General features: G+C 40.0%; 2 protein-coding genes across 3 annotated transcripts; one reads left to right on the forward strand and one right to left on the reverse strand.

The window, feature by feature from the left end:
- Nucleotides 1-256: 256 nt before the first annotated feature.
- LOC134796318 (calcitonin gene-related peptide type 1 receptor) lies at nucleotides 257-10,161 on the forward strand. 2 transcript variants are annotated; one of them, XM_063768408.1, is made up of 7 exons: nucleotides 257-308; nucleotides 6,908-7,073; nucleotides 7,539-7,649; nucleotides 8,632-8,732; nucleotides 8,809-8,900; nucleotides 9,119-9,896; nucleotides 9,969-10,161. In XM_063768408.1, the coding sequence occupies exons 2-7, from the start codon at nucleotides 6,998-7,000 to the stop codon at nucleotides 10,011-10,013; spliced, it is 1,203 nt and encodes a 400-aa protein (XP_063624478.1). In that variant the 5' UTR covers nucleotides 257-308; nucleotides 6,908-6,997; the 3' UTR covers nucleotides 10,014-10,161. The 2 variants fall into 2 exon arrangements, with proteins under 2 accessions (XP_063624478.1, XP_063624477.1); XM_063768407.1 differs by having other exon boundaries at nucleotides 9,119-10,161.
- A 1,676-nt stretch (nucleotides 10,162-11,837) lies between these two features.
- Nucleotides 11,838-13,748, reverse strand: LOC134796322 (actin, muscle-type A2). The gene is made up of 2 exons (XM_063768416.1): nucleotides 13,687-13,748; nucleotides 11,838-13,203 (listed from the first exon to the last, which is right to left on the reverse strand). Exon 2 carries the CDS (start codon nucleotides 13,143-13,145, stop codon nucleotides 12,015-12,017), a length of 1,131 nt encoding a protein of 376 aa, XP_063624486.1. The 5' UTR covers nucleotides 13,146-13,203; nucleotides 13,687-13,748; the 3' UTR covers nucleotides 11,838-12,014.
- Nucleotides 13,749-22,738: the final 8,990 nt, after the last annotated feature.

The raw sequence follows: 22,738 nt of genomic DNA on the forward strand, positions 1-22,738 counted from the left end.
TTGTTATAATGTTTATTAAATGATCACACATTAAACTTATACCAAGACGCACAACTTCATTCGACGCCATAGTGAAAGAAAAGAAAAAGATAATAATCTTTCCAGCAGCCGTGTGAACGTGAAATGAAAGGAAAATGAAACATTCATTCGAGTGAACATTCATCCGAGTGAACCGTCTGATCCCACCTTAAGGAAGTTAATTTCACTATCATTTGTTCCAGGTTGCAAGCGGTGAGGGCGCGGCGGGCGGGGGCGAGCGGGGGCGGGGCAACCTCCAGCGGACAACCACGCGTGTCCTTACTTCACAAGTAATAACTTTAGGCCTTTCGAAGGGCTAATAAATAACTAGCGGATCTGTGATCTGTAGACCTCGTGAACCCCCAATGGCTCCCCGTTATGACAAAATTTAATGAACAACATAAAGATTCTATAGATATAATTATCGAACCAACGAAAATCTTACAGCATCAACTATGTTTGCCGAGGAGCACCCTGACAGTATCGATGCCATACTTAGTAAAAAAAATTACGCGTTACTGCTGAATCGTCATCGCAACAGCTCCAACAGTCCAACACTATTATAAACTTGGCGATGGCGGCACGCGCCACCTGTTGCCACTGCACCTTGACGCCTTCGAATCGATTCCCGTCAAATCTGTGATATATAAAAAGAAGTAAAGTCTCAATAAAACTAAACGATCTTTCAAAGTTGCGGATCCGAGCTCTCTTAGCCGCAATAAAACCCCTCCCACTAATGCTAATATTGGTCGAGCGTTCACGCAAAAGATCGAACCTAATTGTGGAGGCACCGAATGTTCCAGGGATTACCGCTGATTATCCCGCCTCTGTCCTGTCGCCCCGATCCCTTTTTCGTCAGGACGATGCTTATTTTAAAGTGCCGCAAGGAAAATCTACTTCCGGAATTCCGTTCGCTTTAACACTTCAGAGAACCCACATTAAACGATTTTTTTGGCTGTTTAAACTAGTGGCTCTGTGAGCTGTAGACCTCGCGAGCAGAGCTTGAAATAACATGGTGCTAAGAGCTTTAAATACACCGTGTTTTTTTTGATTTCCGTTAATTTCAAGGGTGCATTCCTGAGCTTAAATCAAGTAACTTTCTCAAAGACACCGATGTTCTAATTAAGTCCATTTCGGAGATAATCCATAATTTATTTTTTTACTATAAGGCCTCTACAAGCGTGTACACTTGCCTTAGGGCCGGCTTACATATTGATTAGTGTTTAGAATGAGTTCATACATTTGCTACTAAACTTAAGTACAATCTCGGTCGATTGATGTACGAAATGACATTGATATGTCACAGATTTCAATTGTTTGGTTGAGTTAAATGTAATGCCCGTGTTACAACAACGCTATATGCTACATTTAATTACTTTTTAAACAAAAAAAAAAAAACAAAAAAGAAAACAAAAAAAATTTTTTTTTGAAAATTAACTATGCCATTTATTTCTTATAAACGTACTTAACTATACCCCGAAGTTAACGGAATTCAATAAAAACACGGTGTATAGTAAATTAAAGAAAAACAATACGAAATTTATGTGTAAAAAACCGGGTAAGTGCGAGTCGGACTCGCGCACGAAGGGTTCCGTACCATAATGCAAAAAAAAAAAACAAAAAAAAAGCAAAAAAAAAAACGGTCACCCATCCAAATACTGACCACTCCCGACGTTGCTTAACTTTGGTCAAAAATCACGTTTATTGTATGGGAGCCCCATTTAAATCTTTATTTTATTCTGTTTTTAGTATTTGTTGTTATAGCGGCAACAGAAATACATCATCTGTGAAAATTTCAACTGTCTAGCTATCACGGTTCGTGAGATACAGCCTGGTGACAGACGGACGGACGGACGGACGGACGGACGGACGGACGGACGGACGGACAGCGAAGTCTTAGTAATAGGGTCCCGTTTTACCCTTTGGGTACGGAACCCTAAAAAATACAAAAAGTTATAATATCCCAGCATACAATTACTGGGGATCGAACCCAGACCCTCTGTGCAAATAGAAAAAGCGAACGTTTACAAACTGAGCCAAATAGTTCTTAGATGGGTTGACGAAATTTAGCTACTCCTTCTCAAATTAAAATTAGTTAAAATTAAATATCTAAATACCGCCTAAACCAGCGATATTTTTTTTCTGCATTTTTTGCTATTAACTCTGTAAACATGTTCCAAAAAGAAAAAAGTCTTATGATATCGATACGACTATTTGTTTAGGCGCCAGGTATCACGACTCCGCCATTTTTAAAAATTTCCAAAAACCGGATTGACAAAAAAATTTTATTTAGTCATAAAATTCGGTCACAAAATTTCACGAGAATCGGTTAAGAATTGCGACCTGTAGAGGAGAACATCCGGACATACGAAAGCAAAATGCCCGAGTCAAAACGTAGACCTTCGCTTCGCTTCGGTCAATAAAATAACGATTAAAAGCAGAGATTTCAACACAAAAAAATTTAATCCAGATGAAGTAATTTTCCATTGATGACCATTGTTGCAACATTTATGTACCTATGTTACTAAGTTAATCCCGCGTGAGCAATATTCCTAATTGGTCCTGTAGTACAGCGCAGGAAAAATGTTCAGGTGCTCGTGGCTCTTACTTTGCGGAATTAAGAAACCCCTACAACTCATCTAAACCACACTCTGCATAATGGATTCTTGAGTAACTGCGGAGAGCATAAACCGCCTCATTTTAATTTAACACCTAATGCTTACGCGAGGATGTGCGTATGCCATTTCCGGTTACCTGCCCGTTTTTAGAGTTGCAGACTTTTTGACGAGCAAATTGGCGTCTAAGCACAAACATACTCACGCTTGCGGACAGACTTTCGTTAACGTCTTCAGTCCACCTATAAACTAACTCAAACGAGGGCAGGGATGTCGTGCAAGCTTAGTACGTGACTTAAGTACTTCCGATAGTCGAGTGAGCAAGGTTACGTTGAGAACGGCTTTGGTTCGCGTGCCGTCGCCATTACTTTCACAGTGCCATGAATAACTGATTGATGGAGGTCTCATTAACTCGTTACGTGAATGAAATGGTACTCAATGCGTATTATATAGGTACATTCATTTGTCATGTCGAAGGAGTCTTTATATTTTAAGTTCTTGGTAACAGAAAACTAGCTATCAACATCTTTTATTAGCTCCGCGGATTTCTACCCGCAGTAGATAGGTATAGATTATTCGTTTTAGGTCGCAACGCACTAGAGTTGAGTGACAACTGTTTGCTGTTGCCATACGACTGTTACGATATCCAATTTAATAACTGTCGTGATAATGGGTGAAAATCTTAAAAGTTAAAATCAAATTTTAAAGTCGATTAATCTTTCCAGTTTTGTGCATTCATTACTCATTCCGTTGTGAACTAATTTACGATTACGGTGCTATTTTTGGACGATTGAAAGTCATCTGACCAGCGGCTTCTGTTTGCAACATCATCAGTCGAATTAAAATAACAATGCCGTTTTTCTCCGCCCTCACTTCCCGGCAAATGAAAGGAGATCCTTCTCAATTAATTGTCATTTACGCTGACTAACCCTCTGTTTAATTCATTTTGGTTCATGTTTACCTTTTCTCTTCAGTGCCGGTAGAAGCTATAGCTACTAGTATCCAGTTACATTTATGTATTGTGTGGTGTACTAAGTTAGTTAGAAATAGAAGGTTTTGCATGGTAACCTCATTTTTTTTTAATATAGGTAGTTAATATACACGGCTCCTTCCATTTCCGACATAATTTAGCTAGCTTAAGCCGCCAAATAGCAAGTATTTATTTGTTTTTGATACAACCTCCAGCATTTTGAAAAAAAATCACAGATTTCGTGCCTCACACGACTATCGAGCACATTGGAAATGAATCTACGGAATTCGAAAAAATATTGTCGCTGAGCGACGAGAAAGTCGGGATAAGGAAAAGGTTACAAAATAAAACTACAACGTTGTATGATAATTATTTTATTTTTAGATTAACACAAGTATCCTGGACATAACGCCTGTGAACAAACAAATTGCAAAATTTCCACATGCGTATCGAAGTTTCAATAATAGTCGCCGTGGCGCATAAGTATACAGTATATTAAATTTTTCGATTAATAAGCAGGATATATTAATGTTCAAAGTACAAGAAAATTATTACACGACAAATCCGTAGTCAACTCGAGAAGTGGTAGCCACATCGCCGTCATCGTCACTCGAGTCTTGATCGGCAGCGGCCCATTTGCTGCAAGCATGGTATAATAATATACTCCGCCTGGTACTCTATTCCGAGATTCGCGAATGACCTAACTGACACAGGCCTACGTGATCATGCTGTTTACAGGTTCTCAAACTTTAAAATGTGGGAGAATTTTAACCAACGGTGAAAATTATTTTAACGGCATTAATTTTAAGTTATTCATGTAGAAACATAGTAAAATAAAACAAATCTAATGTATTAAATTAAACTTTATTTATCTATACAAGACAAACGTTTGAAAAACTAATTCACAGTTACACATTAATTACCAAGCTTACGACGTGAAAAGTTTGAAAAACACTGCGACTGCTGACACTGAGCGAGAAGGAAATAACAATTAACACGCGTTCGACAAGGATGACGGTCAGGGCATGAAGTTATCTAGATCCGAATTGTCAAATGTGACAGCGCTATCCTGTGTTGCCAGTAGTGTAAACAGAATTACCCGAACGTCTGAAATTTCTTTCGTGAATCGGAAGACATTGCTAACGAATAATTAAAAATTACGTGTTATTGTAAAATTTATGATAAAATACATATAAATGAAAATTATAAAATTATAAAGAAATATTTTAACTTATTAACCATAGGTATAATGTACCCATGTAACATGTTATGTTGAAATAAAGTGGCAATGTTATTGTGACGTAGGCCTGTGTCACTCTGGGAATAGAAGACCATGTTTTATTAGACCATGGCTGCAAGATATTAAATTTTTCTTGACAGCAGTTTGACACGACGAGACATGACCAAAACAGCGTGTGCCTATGTTGCAACAAACCTAAGTTCCACTAAATACTGCCAGGGTTCAGCTACAGATACAGATCTATCTTGGGTATCTCCCAAGTGCTCAACAAGATGAGTCGGATGACCAAAACAGCATGTGCCTTTGTTGCTATAATTTTAGCAGTTCCAAGCAAAAGTAACACTAAAACTATTTCTCAAACTGAAAATACCCGATTTAAGTTTGCTAACACACTCAGTTCATCAGCGTCGGATGACCAAAACAGCATTTGCCTGGGTATGTTGCACCAAACCTGAGTTCCAATAGGTACTATCAGGGTTCAGCATCAGCTATCTTGGGTAATGCTCTAACAAGTAATCATCATGACGAATCGGATGTCCAAAACAGCGTGTGTCTATGTTGCACCAAACCTGAGTTCCACTTGGCACTGCCAGGGTTCAGCATCTGCTCTATCTTGGGTACTACTCTTCTAAGTGCTCATCAAGATGAGTCGGATGACCAAAACAGCATGTGCCTTTGTTGCTATAATTTGGCAGTTCCAAGCAAAAGTAACGCTAAAACTGTTTCTCAAACTGAAAATACCCGATTTAAGTTTGCTAACACAATCAGTTCATCAGCGTCACAGAACATGCGAGTAAATTGACCCCCGCAGTGAATATACAGCAAGATTGAATGTTCCAGTATTCACAGAAAAGAAACTTAAATGCTAAATTGGGAATCAAACCAAGCGAAGCGAGATAGGTCAGAACCCAAAATTTTAACCCACTTTCGTATTCATCGTTGTTGATGGCGTAAGCGCCATCGACAATATTGAAATTGAAAATATCACATAGGTATCGTCTGAGTACCCACAACACAAGCCTTCTTAAGCTTACCGTGGGGCTTAGTCAATTTGTGTAAGAATGTCCAATTTCTTTACTACTAACGCCATCTGTTAGAAAAATAAATAATTAACATTAGCACGAATGTAATTTTTTTAGGTTTATAAAATGATGATATATTTTTGTTTGATAACACATCTAGACATGAATTTAAATGTGACGTTCCACTGGTAAAGGTACCTTATGACGGTTGGCGCTTAGACTATTATTGAAGACGCTCCAATACTAATGTGGCGCTACGCGACGGAAGTGCCGACCGCCAAAGTCCGTGGAACGTCACAAATTACTATGTTAAATCTCATTCCTAACAGTGCTATAGTTTTTCCGTAAAGTGTACCACAAAAATGCATAGATTGTCGAATAGTGAACACGTTATATACGCCCGTCTCAAACAGGAATAGATAGAGTTAGACCAAGAAAAGTCTGCAGCGATTGTGATAGCCCACGCAGTGCAAGTGTTATTTATACGTCATCATTTCATAGAAATTTGACGTATTAAATGACACTTGCACTGCATGGGCTATCAAAATCGCTGCAGACTTTTCTTGGTCTGACTCTACCGTCACCGATAACGAGCTGTTATGTGAAAAATGTCGTTCTGACTTTTTGACTATTTTCAAAAAGGTTAGACTACCTACGGGGCAAACTCTTAACCCGATCGTCTTTGTTTTAAGCTCAAATTGTAGCTGACTAAATTGTCCAGAGGAGGTTTTCTCAAATTTTTGATATCATTCTTCGTTTCCAAAATATCGAGCGCCAAAATCAAAAATTCGGAAAAAATTGAATTTTGTTTTCACTATTTCGGCCACAACTTTATTCTTTTTTACTTTTTCGAATAATTCTTTTTGCACCTTACAGCTCTCGTAAATACGCGTCTTTTGAGCCTTTTTTTAATATCATATCTTCACAACTCTCCGAAATATAAGGGGATCGCACTTTTTCGTGAAATCGGAGCCTATACTGGAGCGAACGAAAAGACTATATCAAAAAGTCTGATTAATTATTCATTTCATTAAAATTCCAGATTGTGCCACAATGAGCCGCTAGTCGAAGAGAAGCGTCGGCTCGGCACGCCGCGCGTTGCACTCGGCACTCGGCGAGACGCACGGCCACCATGAACGACCCGGAGCGCGAACAGCGTGACAACGCCACCTGCGTGGTGCTGCTCAACAACACCGTGCCGCCGCCCGGTCAGCTCACACCCGAACAACATACAACTTACTGCTGTGGCGCCACAACCCATTGTGGTTCTTCCTTGTGCTTCCCACACCACAGACCACCAGACTGTCAAACGCTGTTTCTGTCCAGTGGAAAAAGACCTAAGCGAACCCGGTGCAAAACACAACACTGTACGAAAACCCGCGGCTCAGTTAATGCTCCGTCAGACCAGACTAGACCCAATAGTTTACCGAAAAAAAGTATCAAAATCGTTGAAATACCTTACACCTGTTGTTCATTCCTATATTTCCTATATCTTGATCTATTGATGGCGCCGCATATAACACGCTTGTTCGTGATATAAATACGAAACTGACACGCAGCTTACAATTTGATATTTTCTGCCAGAGCAGCCTTCTGTTGTTGGCTGATATAAGCACGTAAATTAATCACTTTTCTTTCAATATATAATTGCTAATCCGTTTGTAATATTACAGGGCTATACTGCCCGGGCACGTTCGATACGTGGGCGTGCTGGCCGCCGACGCGCGCGGGCGCCGTGGCGCGTGTGCCGTGCCCCGGTTTCGTGCCCGGCTTCAGCACCGACCGTAAGTTGCTTGCAGTACTCCATGAATCAAACACGACACGCACTTCGCTTGTCAGTATACACTTCTACTAAGAGATGATGACCCACCCCACGCTCCAGACAACTTAACGTAACTGAAGTACATTCGTTCCTATCTTACTCTTTAAGGGGCTCCCCCACGCCAATGACCTTCGATCTGAATCCCTTAATTTTCTTATGTTTTTTGTAGCTTATCATATATTAAAAGCAACGACTTTAAGCAATATAGTATTCCATATTTACTTCAAAGTTCATTGTCTTCGAGATATTTGGCATCAAAGTTGAACAATTTTAGGCCAAAAAATTGGTTTTCTGGCCATAACTTTTGTGTTAATTAGTTTAAAATTAAACCCTTGGATACGTTTTACGAGACGTCAAAGACGAACCCAAATATGCAGATTTCGTATAAATTCATTGGATCTTTCCTTCACAGCAATCTAAATACGAAAAAAGTGTTTTTTAGACAATGTTAAAAAAATCATTAAAAAAATAAGTATCCATTTCTTTCAAAATCCGGTAGACAAAAATGGAGATAAACGATTGAAGAACCGATAGCCGTTTGTCTTATAAATCTATTTGTAGTGCAAAAGTATGAGATATCATTCAAAACTTGTCAAAAATTGATGAAACCCGCTTAAATATTTTTTTTCTTAAAAATATCATATTATATTATATATGATAAGCGTCTGTATCATAAGCGGATTCTGTTCTATAAAATTTATCTGGGATATAACTTTCTTAGGTGTATAAATACCCAGAAGTAAGGCGTCTTAGTTTTAGATATATCAATACGACAAGTTTACTTAAGTACGATTCATAAGAGCTTGTTGCTAGGCCTACATGAATAAAGTATAATTTTGATTGATTTGATTTTTGTACTTTCCTGTACAACTGAGACATTAAGCTTGTAAAGACAAATTGAAGATTGATGAACCGCAGCATACTTAACCTTGTTTTTGTTCCAGTGTTGGCGCATAAGCAGTGCACGAGCAACGGCACGTGGTGGCTGCACCCCAACACCGGCAAGCCGTGGTCCAACTACACCACCTGCATCAAGCCCGAGGATGTTCGTTACTCGTAACTCTCGTATCGCTGTCATCTCTCTCGCTCGCTCGCTCGCCCACTCATGTGTTTCTGCGCAGGACATGAGCGACATCATCGCGGTCTACGAGGCTGGGTACTCCGTCTCGCTCGTCGCGCTGCTCCTCTCGCTAGCCATCCTCGCCTACTTCAGGTAATCAAAAGGGTGATTTCCTTAAAAATGGTGTACCCACGTAATAGTAAAGATTGTGCTTTTTATGTCTGCCGTGCGCTGGTTTCCTCTGATTTTAATTTACAAAAATTTGAAAAAGATAATAACTACCTAATTAAGAAATAAATGAACTAATTTGCATAACATCCTTGCCCGGGATAATAATATCTTATTTCAGTTTTGTTTGCGGTTGTTTGCAGGAGCCTGCGGTGCGCGCGCATAACGGTGCACATGAACCTGTTCGCTTCGTTTGCGCTCAACAACGTGCTGTGGCTGCTGTGGTACGAGCTGGTGGTGGGCGCGCCCGCCACGCTGGCCGCGTCACCGGCCTGGTGTCGCGCGCTGAACGCCGCTCTGCAATACGCGCTGCTGACCAACTACACGTGGATGCTGTGCGAGGGGCTCTACTTGCACACAGTGCTGGTGGCGGCCTTCGTGTCCGAGCGCCGCCTGCTGCGCGCGCTGCTGGCGCTCGGCTGGTTGCTGCCGCTGCCCTCCGCTATCATCTACGCAGCGCGCCGCGCCGCCGCCGACGACCCCATGTGCTGGTCGGACGATGGCGCACCGCCGCTCGAGCTGGCCGTGCTCGTTTGCGTGGCCGTACTCCTCAACCTCGGCTTTCTGTGCAACATCGTGCGTGTGCTGTGCACAAAGCTGCGCGCGGGCGGCGGTGCGGGCGGTGCGGCGGCAGGCGCGGCACAACCCACGGCCACCGCACTCCACGCACTGCGCGCCACGTGCCTGCTGGCGCCGTTGCTGGGCCTACAGTATCTGCTGATGCCGTACAAGCCAGATCCGAGCGCCAGCTGGTGGCGCCTGTACGAGTACGTGTCCGCGCTGAGCTCCTCGCTGCAGGGGCTGTGCGTGGCCGTGCTGTACTGCTTCTGCAACGGCGAGGTGTTGGCGCAGCTGCGGCGTCGCTGGCGCGTGCTGACGTTCCGCCCGCGCGCCAACTCCACCACCAACACCACAGTCAGCGTGAGTACCCCGAAGCGCGCACGTCTGCTTCGCGCCGCCCGCCCCGAGGCTGACCGTGTGCGTGTGTTGCAGTTCGTGCGGTCGACGGCGCCGGGCGCCGGCGAGGACAAGGTGTGACTGGCGGCGCGCGGCGCGGGGGGCGCTCCCGACGCCACCGAGGACGCCGACGCCGACGCCGACGCCGAGCGCCGCCGCGCCGACTCGCGCCACATCCGCTTCGAGTGCGTGGACAGCGACGACGACGCGCCGCCGCACACGCGCCTGCTGTAGGCGCCCGCCTCCGCTCCCGCCCCCGCGCTCGCGCCCGCGCCCTCTTCTGCATGACATTGAGTGCTCTGTGTGGTGTGATGACCGATCCTAACTCTCTTCTTGCATGTTGTGTAGTGGCCTAATCTAAACCGAGTTGTGGAAACTCTGGTACATGTTGTATAGCATTATATGAGGTTAAACGATTACGATACAACGCAACTAGTAAGGTCGTCGATGTCGTGGTAGTGTACATAAGGTTGTAAATAGCAAAGGGAAAAGGAAACGCTAAAGGCCCGCGACTCGCGTCCGGGTCGGTGTACAGTCACTAACGTACGTATACACGCGTACATCTTTTGTAAGTTTAATATTATAAATATGATTATATAACAGTGTTACGCGATTCGTTGTTTCACTTTCCTGTCATCTTCCAAGCATTTAGTTACCCAAGTAGGTAGTCGTCTAGAACTTGCGATAATATCGAGACCTCAAACATATGTATTTAACTAAGACTCTAAGTTAAATACATATGTTTGAGGCTAAAACGCTTTAATACTAACAATCCTACACAGTGTAGGTATTGTGTATCGTTACAAAACTCGACGCCAACCATAAGTGAAATTCGAGAGTTATTCAATTATTGACCACATTCTCGCATATTAAAATCTAAGCTCAACTGATTTCCACAGACGTAGAGGTCTATGTCACACACAGACAGAGAGACAGTACAGAGGTATGTATCCTATTAGTTATTATTGCACGTGATTGAACGGCGACCCTCTACATCTATTTCCTACACCGACAACAGTAGATATAATTTCTAGTAAGAATAGGAAAAAATTGAGCTACCTCACAGAGCTACTTCCCGTTCGCCTGGGCTACCACGCTCTAATTAAGGCGACCTGAGCTGGTGCCGCGGCGGCGCGTAAATTGTCGCGTGTCGCGTGCCCCTGCCGTGGCTGGGCTCGCGTGACACCACGGCACAATGTTCGCGTCTTATAGCTAAGCATTCTATAAACACGGAGAATTTTCAACAGTTCATTGATTGAGAATAATGCTCAGGTATTTATCTAAACAGATATGCCTGGTAGTAATCGGAATAAAGTAATTTAATTGGGTATGTGGGAAACTTTGAGTTTCCTCAAGGCGAGTAAGGTTCTATTTATGCAGAGGCTATCCCAATGCAGGCTTTCTTTATCGCTTTAGGCCTCAGAAGAAGCACCGGCAGAGTCGACCGGCTGCGGTTATTTGCGGCTCGATGACAACCGATCATTGGCAGCGCATCGATGTGCCGCTAATTTAAACCACTTCGATTCACGCTCTCGGTTTGATTTATTAATACCTGCGCCTAGTGCGCCTTGTAAGGAACTCATCCGCATTCTAGCTAAAAATAAAGTGCTTAGGTTATAATAGTGCACATTCAGCTATGGTTTGAGAAAGCACCATGTTTAGCGACAAAGCTAGAGCTGCCAATTGTGTGGCTGTGTGAGAGCGGTGTAGCTAAAGAAAGTGCAAAATTTGTATCGATGCGAATCAAAATTACCTAATTCCTCATGATTCTGACCACCTTGACATTATCTAGTTTTCATACACTTAACTCGTGTTCAAAAATTCGGTTAACATTTAGGTAAGTTTGAATATTCTACACAAGTTAAAGTAAGAGGGCATTCTGAAGTCGGTTAATCAATTAGGCAGTCAGTAACAAAAGTTATATTAAACAACGTAAACTTAAATTAACCCACTTACACGATAACGCAAGAGCGTGCAGTCTCCGACAGCGAATACAAAATAAATACATTGAAGCCGAAGCGAGTATAAAGTTTGAGTAAAAGCGAAGTTGACGGCGGGGAAGGCGTTGAGTAAAGGCGGCGTCTAGAAGCACTTGCGGTGCACGATGCCGGGGCCCGACTCGTCGTACTCCTGCTTCGAGATCCACATCGCCTGGAACGTGGACAGCGACGCCAGGATGGACCCGCCGATCCATACGGAGTACTTTCTCTCGGGGGGAGCGATGATCTTGATCTTGATGGTGGAGGGAGCCAGCGCGGTGATCTCCTTCTGCATCCTGTCAGCGATACCGGGGTACATGGTGGTGCCACCGGAGAGTACGGTGTTGGCGTACAGGTCCTTACGGATGTCGACATCGCACTTCATGATAGAGCTGTACACGGTCTCGTGAACGCCACACGACTCCATGCCCAAGAAGGAAGGCTGGAACAGCGCCTCGGGGCAGCGGAATCTCTCGTTACCGATGGTGATGACCTGTCCGTCGGGAAGCTCGTAGGACTTCTCCAGCGACGTCGATGCTGCCGCCGTTTGCATCTCCTGCTCGAAGTCTAGCGCCACATAACAGAGCTTCTCCTTAATGTCGCGCACGATTTCTCGCTCGGCCGTGGTAGTGAAGGAGTAGCCGCGCTCGGTGAGGATCTTCATGAGGTAGTCGGTCAAGTCGCGACCGGCCAAGTCCAGGCGGAGGATGGCGTGGGGAAGGGCGAAACCTTCATAGATGGGGACGGTGTGGGACACACCATCTCCGGAATCCAGCACGATACCGGTGGTACGACCGGAGGCGTACAGGGAGAGCACGGCCTGGATGGCGACGTACATCGCGGGGCAGTTGAAGGTCTCGAACATGATCTGAGTCATCTTCTCCCTGTTGGCCTTGGGGTTTAACGGGGCCTCTGTCAGCAGGATAGGGTGCTCTTCGGGTGCGACGCGCAACTCGTTGTAAAAGGTGTGGTGCCAGATCTTCTCCATGTCGTCCCAGTTAGTGATGATGCCGTGCTCGATGGGGTACTTGAGAGTGAGGATACCTCTCTTGCTCTGGGCCTCGTCGCCCACGTAGGAGTCCTTCTGCCCCATGCCCACCATGACGCCCTGGTGGCGCGGGCGGCCCACGATGGAGGGGAACACGGCACGCGGCGCGTCGTCGCCGGCGAACCCGGCCTTGCACATGCCGGACCCATTGTCCACTACGAGGGCGCCCGCATCATCGTCGCACATGTTGATGACTGTCGCTCACGAACTCGCTTTTACTGGACAATATACCGCGCTCAGCGTCCTGAAACAAATAAACACTCTTCTTAATTCTGCTTCCCGTTTCTTCACGCTCTCTTCATGAAAAAGATTTGTTCTACTTGAACAAACCCTTTTGAGGTGTTGTCTCCAGATTAAAAAAGTCTCGCGTTCACAAACCTTACATAACTACTATATGATGTTAATCAGTTCCCAAAAGTTTTTATTTTATTTTTTTTATCACAAAAGATTTTGAAGCATGTAAAAAAAACTGCCATCCAAAATTAGACCAGCTAATAGAACGCTGGGAGGCAATTGTTTTTGACACAGTTGAACAAAGCGATACGTTTTTAAAGAAAAATTTAGTATTTATAATAAATCCAGTGAAAAGGCACGTCACAAATTAACAGGCAGGAACTCCACTTAGGCACTTTACAGTAATTGCAATTGATATTTAATTGCATCATAAGATTAATTTCACTACTGGTATTCCACCACAAGTTACAATAAGGAAGGAGGTGACACTCACGGTGGGGGTGTCGGTCGGCGCGGCGGCAGTAGGCGGCGGCGGGCGGCGCGCCGCTATATACCTGCGCCGGCGCGGCCGCCTCCCCCCCTCCCGCGCGCGCCGCCCGCGAGGGCTCCGCGCGCCCTACAAGGCGCTGCCGCCGTGGCCGCCGCGCGCGCCTATTGCCATTTACATCCCGCGCTGCACCCATTGCATTGTTTATTTCGGGTGCATTGTCAACCGCACTTGCGCTGATAGTAAGCTCATTTAGATTACGTCGCCGGGGACACGCGGAAATGAAGCGGCGGACGCTATCTACAGACGGCTGCGTGTACATAAATGCTCTAAGTCCTCTAAGACATACATATACTCGTATGATTTAACGTAATTTATATATGTAATTTAAAATCATGAGTAAGTATTAAGCTAAGGTCATGTTTAAGCAAGGTTATTTGACCGAGTGAAAGTGAAGGTCTCCCTTTCAGCTTGGGCAAAAATACTATCGTATGTCCGGCTGTCCTCCTCTATTGCTAAGACTTCATTGTCCGTCTGTCTGTCTCATGAACCGTTATAGCTAGAGAATTGAAATTTTCACAGATGCTGTATTTCTGTTGCCGCTATAACAACAAATACTAAAAGTAAGGAACCCTTGGTGGGCGAGTACGACTCGCACTTAGACCATTATGATTTCGCTGGAATTAGAACTCACTGAAGTAAGTATATGTACCTATGTATTTTTCATGTGTCAAGTGTCCTCCGCTGGCCATACCTAAATCTGTTATGTTAGGTATATGCTATGATTTTATGGACCAATAAGTCTGCCCCACACTCATTAAAACCCGTAGGTACTTAAGTCATATTGGAAAACTCATTCAATTGTTCACGTTTTCGCGTTTATAACAGTTCCGATTCTTATGCGTGGTGGGACTGGTGGGGCATAGGTATTTCATGGACCATAATAAAAAAAATACGCGCGGGACGTGTTTTTATAACTACTATTATCATATCGAATAACAAAACAAAATAAGATCAAAGCTTAAAGGCGCACTCATTCAAAAAAGTAAGGGTTTCATATTGTTGATGTACGTACGAGTAGGTACGAGTATGGTCACGCGCGGTCATTAAAAGGCCAGGAAATTAGAAGAGAAAACAATCATATATGGCTTCAAGACATTTGTCCATCTAAAAATTCAAGATATATAAACAATTCTAAAGTATTTGAACAAATTAAATTATTTCAGAAAAATATTCAGTATATTAGTATTCAGTTTGTAACATGTCAGAGGCTCCCTTCCATGTTAACATTATATGTGAACATAGTATTGTTCTATTTTTAAGTCGGTTAAATTTCCAATATTGTGTCCCACGGTAATTTAAGTATTTATATTTCTTCTCATATCTCAAGTGGGCCATCTGAAATTCTAGAAACAAAGTTTGGAGGGCCTAGTAATTTATAGTAAACCAATATATTAAGATATCTATTCATAAAATAATTTGAACTTTATTTCAATGTCATAAAGCTTTATAGTTTAAAAATCTGTTAAAAATCAGTTTGGTTTCTTATGTTTCAAGTGCGTAGACTCGTATTTCACACGTCGTCGTAAATATGAATGAATAATGTTTGTTTTGGTTAAAATATTCTATGCAAAATTGAACCATATTATAAAGAATTTAGAAAGGGGCGGAGTTCTACAATATGTGCTCATATAGAAAAACAAACGGTGGTTAGAATAAAAACTGTAGTGTCAATCCCATAGGCGTAAAGAAATAGTTTAAACCACACCCTAAAGTAGGTCAAATTCGACCTTATTTTAATTAGGGAATAAGGTGTAATTAGTGAAAAGATTGTACGAAATTATGAAATTCAGTATTGGTTATTGGGAAACCAATGACGTACAAGGAAGTGGGAAATAGCAGGGATGACGGGATCTAAGGTAGGGATCAATAGAGTCCCTTACGGGATCACTCTTCGTTGCCTTCCGCAAACCGTCGGACGTCGGTTCTCTAGCTAGGTCTATCTAGGTTACCTATATTGTGTCCTGACCTGGACTTTGCTAGTTTCTCATGATGCTGGTAGAGTTTGGATTGGAGCATAATATAGTGTAATTTGTTGTGGGGTTTTACTTGAATAATTTTAGAGAAGTACATTTAGATTGTGTTAATTTTAGTGGGTTTAATACCTTTTGTGTTGTTTATTGATTTGTGGTTCAGACAAGTGCTAGTATTTAATATTGTACTAGTAAAGTTTAAATTATAAATCAATAGACTTATTAATATTGTAAAGTTAGTATTGTTCATAGTGGTTTTGTAATTTTTAGTGAATTTTAATTATTTATTGATTTGTGCTTAGACAAGCGCTAGTGTGTTATAATATACTAAGTGAAGTCTAAGTTATAAGTCAATAGAGTCTTAAAGATTGTAAAATCTTGAGTTGTTTCCAGTGAAAATTTATTAGTTTGTGTTTTAATTGTGTTTAATATGTGTAGTGTTTTGGCCTGGTTTATTTTAGTGATATTAAGCACTGATATGAACTTGGTTGGAATACTCTATATATTAATTTTAATTTAGTTTAGTGAGTTGTTTCGTTCATACTTATGGGTTAGAGAGAACTAGTTCCGATCCAACATAGTGTTGGGGGGTTAGTAAGTTGTGCAGGTAACCTAACGGTGGCAACTACAGCGCAGATTACTAACTTGCGGTGTTTTTGATAAAACCCAGGTGGGGACCTGGCAGTTCCTGCATTTATTAAGACAGGGTCACCCCCTAGGATCTGGAAGATTTGGGTTGTCATCTAGACTTCTTAAAGAAGCCAGATTCTAGTCCAATTATCCCGTATCTATATACTTATATATTCACTTTTATATTACCCCTTTCCGGCCTTACTTCTGCTGTCCCAATCCACTGTGTGGAAGTATGGCTAGCACACGGAGAAATAGGATTTTTAGGTCTAAAACGAGGTGTCTCCACTCGTCTTAGTTAGCTATAGCATAGAGGTTACTCATTGCACATCGAGTAATCACGCGAGTAAATTAAATGTGCATCCCGGGATGCTAGTTTTCAAATATATCGGTAGAGTAGTTGGATAGCTTAGCTGTTAGGTTAGGGTTTTTATTTATCAGGTCTAGGGCTTTTGTAGGATTGATCTAGATTTATAATTTTAATATATCAAAGCCATTAGATATTTACAGTAGGTAGCTAGGTTCCTTTTCGATACATTTATGGCTATTTTATTGCATTTGTTGTTCATTATTATGGGTTTATGGGTTAACTTCAGTTTAGCGTTAGCTAGGATGTAGTTTGGGGTTAGGGTTTGTTAGGAGTTTATTACATATATTTATTTATGACTTATTGACAAACTAGACTTACTTATGACATGACTGTATATATTTGGTCCCTTGCAACGCTACTGGTAGAAAGATATTGTGGGAAAAACTAAAGTTAATAACCACAATATAATGTAGTATTGTAGAATCAATTTGCTTATAAAAGAAATATTTGTTTTGCCTGTCCCTTAGCAGTTTGTATGACGATTACATTCTGTTTTCTACAGATTATCTGTGATTTTCACACTTGACCTTTAAAAATATAAGGTCATATATTATCATAAAACCTTATTTCAATGAGTGATTTATCCGGGCTCAGATCAAGGCAGATGCACGATCGTAGATTATTTTGGTCCGAAAGTGTGATTCAAAATGACTACAATTAAAGTTTGGATAATATCATTTAATTGAATATTAAAATACGTATACTACAAAATTACAGTATTCTGGAGAATTAGAGTGGATCAAATACTGCTGCTCTAGTACCAGTAATTTGTCGGGTTAAATTGTCCCTTTGAATATATTATTCCTCCCATTCATGATTAAAATGAAGATTGAGCTGGTAAAGTACATCGTGCTCAGAAATACCTATTAAAAATAAAATAAAATAAAATAGGTATAATTTAGCCTAGGGACCTGACTCCATCCGGGCGTGACTGTAGATAAGTAAGTTTGTACGTACTATAATAGTAAAAATATAAAATATTTTGCCATGACGTTACTATAATTATTTTCCTTTAGCTAGCTAGGTTAGCAAGCAAATATATAAAAGGAAAATATAAAGTACAAACAAAAAGGACTTTCTACTTTCATGGTAACTGGTCACGGTAGGGCTCGGTGGGAGATAATTTCAAAAAAATATATAATTTATTATTTATTCATCAAATTCACTTACTGATTACAATTTATTACTGAATTCATTTGAATAAGATATTCTTACAATTTGTTATAAATTTGCAATAATCTTTTTTTTACATTTGACAGACTTTACTTACATTAACATACCTTACAGACAATTTGAATATGACATTCTACAGACTTATTTGATTTTGACATACTTACTATTGACTTATTGATTACATCTTATTACAGACTTAATCTGATTAAGTCAAACATTACTATAACCTGCAATGATATTTCTTATTACTCTGACATAATTCACGGTTTAATAATTATCTGACATTATTAGGATTTTTAGGTGTTTTATTCATAACTCTTTCCTATTATGCGAAAAGGATTTAGGTTACTATTAACGGTTACGACGAAGGGTCCTACATAAACACTAAACGATCATTTGGCCAATCTACTGATCCAATTCAAGATATTAACTTATTTAATTAGAATTTATTCAGGTTATTTGCATTATTTTATAATAATTTAGTCAAGGTAGATACGGTTTGCGGTATTTTAAGGTTTTTTTAGAATTTTAGATTTTCTTATTGGAATTTTTAGTATTTTAGGTAGGTCTAGATTTAGCTAAGTAGGGGTAAGTAGGGTTATTTAGAGGAGAGAGGTGGGAGGTGTTACAATTGGTGCCGTGACCAGGATTAAGTTTATTATTTTAAAATAATTCGTATATTTGTTAAAATTGTTGCCTGAGATCAGGATTAAGTTTATTATTTTATAATAATTCGTATATTTAATACGATTGGTTTCGTGAGACGTGAGAGTAAAGTTTAATATATTACGTATATTTCATAATAATTCGTATATTTATGTAATTATGCCGCGAGTCTATATAATTCGGTTTTAATTATTTTTATTAACGTTACTAGTTTCATTGTAAGTTACATGTCTTGTTTTGGATCAAAGTTGTTGTTATAGTTGATTTGTGTAAACGGTCGATTATAGCAACACAATTGTTGACGTGAAGACGGATAGCATATTTTGGAATAGAGTTATTGAGTGATTGAAGAACTTTTTTTTAATGATTTTATTTCTATAAAACAATTTTTATGCGTATGCCATGTTAGTCATAGCTTTTACAAGTTTTTTTACGCGATTAAATACTAGAACTTATGAAAATATATTTTGGTCTATTTATAGAATTGTTTTATGAAAAGTAGTTAGCTAAAATTATTAAAGTTGTATACATGGGGAGGCGTACGTAGTAATGTTTAAAATATTCAAAAATTGCGGGTTTTGTTGTTATTAGATTTCGATATGAATTTTATGTGTACAATGTACATTTTAGAAATTAGAGAAACAAGTCTATATATTTATATTTTATTTCGTCTAACATAAATTAAACATAAAAGGTTCACTTAGCGTAAAGTGATCTCATGTTAAGCTTTGCCATTAGGTTGTGTAATAATTAGTTCATCAAACTATAATGAAAATAAATTTACGTTACTTTTATATACACTTAGGCATATTAATATAAACTACCGTAGCCTTAGTTTGTGTTGAAGTCAGTTGTGTAATTACAATAAATAAAATCTGGGTTCGATTCCTAGATGACGTAGCTTAAAATAGGTATCCCTAATCAAAATTAGAAAACATTTTAATACGAATATTTTAGTATACTTAACTCAACACAAACATTATTATTGCCAACTGGCAAGGCTGAATGAAGTTTTGTTGTTTTCGGATTACAGTTTCAGTAGGACAATAGTTTCAGTCAGTTACTAAAAGTTGGAAAAAAATACGGGCAAATTTGATTACGATAGTATTGCGATTTTTAAAGCAAATTTTGTAGCAAATTTAAAACGGCATCATTTTGTTTGTTTTCATAAATAAAAGTTAATTAAAGTTAAAAATTCGGTTATATACTACATATAATATTATTGATTACCTATCAAAATTGTACATATAGGGAGATTATGATTCAAGGATAAGTTCATTTTGTTGGATTAATGTACTTTGTAACTTTGTGTCTTGTGTTTCTGTTTCTTTAAATCATAAACATACATACATACATACAAACATACATACATATATTATTTAACACACTCTCGTCAATGCGTTGTTTGGTATAAATACTCGATTAAAGTGTGGTTTTATATAGTTTTAAATATTATACTAGAGTTAGTCATTCAGAGGTATTACTAGTTTACCTAACTATCATACAGTTAATTTTTGCTTTTTAGGAGACCAAAAGTTAGGTTAGTGTGTTACGAAACTAATTATGTAAGTACAGCAGGGTACGTAAAATAGTCATGTTGAAAAAGTTAATACGTTATTTTAACTCGGTATGTTTATGGTTCATTTGTTATCGACGTCACTCGAGACATTCTTAAAAGTTATCGAGAATAGTTACAAAAACATGTCGCGCCGGCCACTTGACTGAAATTTGAGTTTAGAGTTGAAGTCATTCGTAGAATTACAAAAAGTGTTGTGCCAAACCACTTGAGTGTAACGTGAGTATTGTTTTTTTTATCGCTCAAAGTTAAAGTTTGAATGTTTTATTTTTTTACCATGTAGGGAATAGCGTTTAGTATGAATTCAAATAAATTTTAAAATTACTTACCTACATATTTATGGGTTGGTTTTACGCTTAGTGCTTTAGGATAACATTATTATAATGGATTCACTACATTTGGTTACGATAATAGACTAATTCATCAAGGTATATTAATAAATTGATTGTGTATTCCCATCAATACTGTAAGTCATTATCATCTAATCTTGTTAACATTGCGTTATTAAACAAACTCTTTTTTTTACAAAGTCCGTAGGATAGATGCATTGACTTATAGATTTCATTGTACAGACGGGTTTTACAAAAAAAAAAACGAAGTGGGCTAGAAAATTGGTACGCAATGGAGTTTGTACACATTTTTTGATGCTTATTTGCTCGGCGTTATATATGGATGGGTCTATTTATTTATTTTTCTAATATTTGAGTAGGTATAGTAATACGTGAGTTAATAAGGTCGCTAATTGCCATTGTTTTATTTTATCTAGTGTATATTGAAATGGCTTATTACTTTTTTTATTATTGTTCTTATATGTAAACATAGACTTTACCTTTTCAGGTATACATACATTTTTCACATATATGTTTACATTATTCACATATATGCTAGGAATATTTATGAGTAAATAGTACAGTAAACATTTTTCTATAAGCCACAATTTTGGGTTGACTTAAATAGTTTTATATCCACAAACAGGTAACGCTACGTCTTACGTAGGCGAACAACGCGCGAACGCGGCGCGGCGCGGCGCGGCGCGGCTAAATCAATCCTTTGATGCCCATAGAAGTGTCCTACGTAAGCGATCTCGTTGCGAACGCGGCGCGGCGCGATTTGCACGCGAATGTCGGGCGGCGAGGCGCGGCGCGGCGCGGCGCGGCGCGGCGGCGGCGCGGCGAGACGCGGCACGGAAAAAACAAACCGTTGTTGCATATGGAAGTGTCCTAGGTGAGCGATTTGACGCGATGGCGAAGCGGCGCGGCGGCGGCGCGGCGCGGCGCGGAACGGGCGCGATCAATCCATTTGATTTTTAGACGCGAATATGACGCGGCTAGAGGCGTTGCGTATATAGAATTACCGGCTATGATTTGATTAGTCGACTCCCGTTTGATTTCTTTATAGGTTTTCCTGTAATCTATAGGCACAAAACTAAAAAATATTCAAATTCGCGGAAATTGGCATAAAAGACTTAACTCCAGTAGCGTCTATGGCACTTACGACTATTCTGAGTTCGCTGTAATAAAGATTCGGCAAAGTAATTTATGTCATTATTTTAATTTTTTTAAGCTAATTGCGAAGTTACAGCTCACAGAAAAGAGCAACTACTTTGGTTTTTAACCGCCTTAAAAAAAAGGAGGTTCTCAGTTTGACCGGTATGTATTTATGTATGTATGTTTGTCCGTGATTTTGATGCGGTTTTCAGTGGGATTGAGAGTGCGAGTGCGAGTGCGAGTGGGAGAGGGAGTGGGTCCCTGTATTACGTGCGCGCAGCAAGATCAATCGATCGTCATAATGAGACAAAAATAAATAAAACGAAATAAAAAAGTAAAAATATAAATAAATCAATTTAAAAAAAACAAACATAAAAGCAAAATAACTTAATATAATTTCTTTAAAAATACCGGCCAAGTGCGAGTCAGACTCGCGTTTCTAGGGTTCCGTACATAATTCCGACTCCCGCTTGACTTCACATTTCTAATAGGTTTTCCTGTCATCTATAGGTAAAGAACTATTTTGTATATTTTTTTTTTCAAAATTTTAGACCCAGTAGTTTTGGAGATAAATGGTCATTTTTTGGCTATTTTCTTAAATAACTTCGAACCTATGTATTTTAAAATTATAAAAAAAACATGTCCATCTTTAAGTTACTAATGTACATATGTGTACCAAATTTCAACTTAATTGGTCCAGTAGTTTCCGAGAAAATAGGCTGTGACAGACGGACAGACAGACAGACGCACGAGTGATCCTATAAGGAGTATAAGGGTTCCGTTGTTTCCTTTTGAGGTCCTTCCAACAGTTCCAACCCACTGAAAAGCACAAAATATTTTTTTATATATCAGACCCCACCCCTATCCTTGTCCAGTCCCTATCCCGTCGTAAAGCCAATTTCTGCCAAAACGTAATTAATCCATACTATCCATAATTCCATACTATATTAATACTAATATTATAAATATATATAATGTTATAAAGGCGAAAGTGTGTCTGTCTGTCTGTTACCTCTTCACGCTTAAGAGCGCTCTTACAAGAAAAGTCGAAATAATGCAAAATTGATGATACTAGTCGACGAAATTCAGGACTTTGCGCTCATTATTAGAAACAATGAGTACT

This window comes from Cydia splendana, chromosome 13 (genome assembly GCF_910591565.1).
Source record: "Cydia splendana chromosome 13, ilCydSple1.2, whole genome shotgun sequence".
NCBI classification, from domain to species: Eukaryota; Metazoa; Arthropoda; class Insecta; order Lepidoptera; family Tortricidae; genus Cydia; species Cydia splendana.

What these genes read in the sequence shown, in the direction of transcription:
- LOC134796318 (XM_063768407.1), top strand. Translation starts at nt 6,998, where the DNA reads ATGAACGACCCGGAGCGCGAACAGCGTGACAACGCCACCTGCGTGGTG. An exon ending in CAACACCGTGCCGCCGCCCG is followed by an intron (nt 7,074 to 7,538) that starts GTCAGCTCACAC and finishes GTAATATTACAG; the next exon opens with GGCTATACTGCCCGGGCACG. An exon ending in GCCCGGCTTCAGCACCGACC is followed by an intron (nt 7,650 to 8,631) that starts GTAAGTTGCTTG and finishes TTTTTGTTCCAG; the next exon opens with TGTTGGCGCATAAGCAGTGC.
- LOC134796322 (XM_063768416.1), bottom strand. Translation starts at nt 13,145, where the DNA reads ATGTGCGACGATGATGCGGGCGCCCTCGTAGTGGACAATGGGTCCGGC.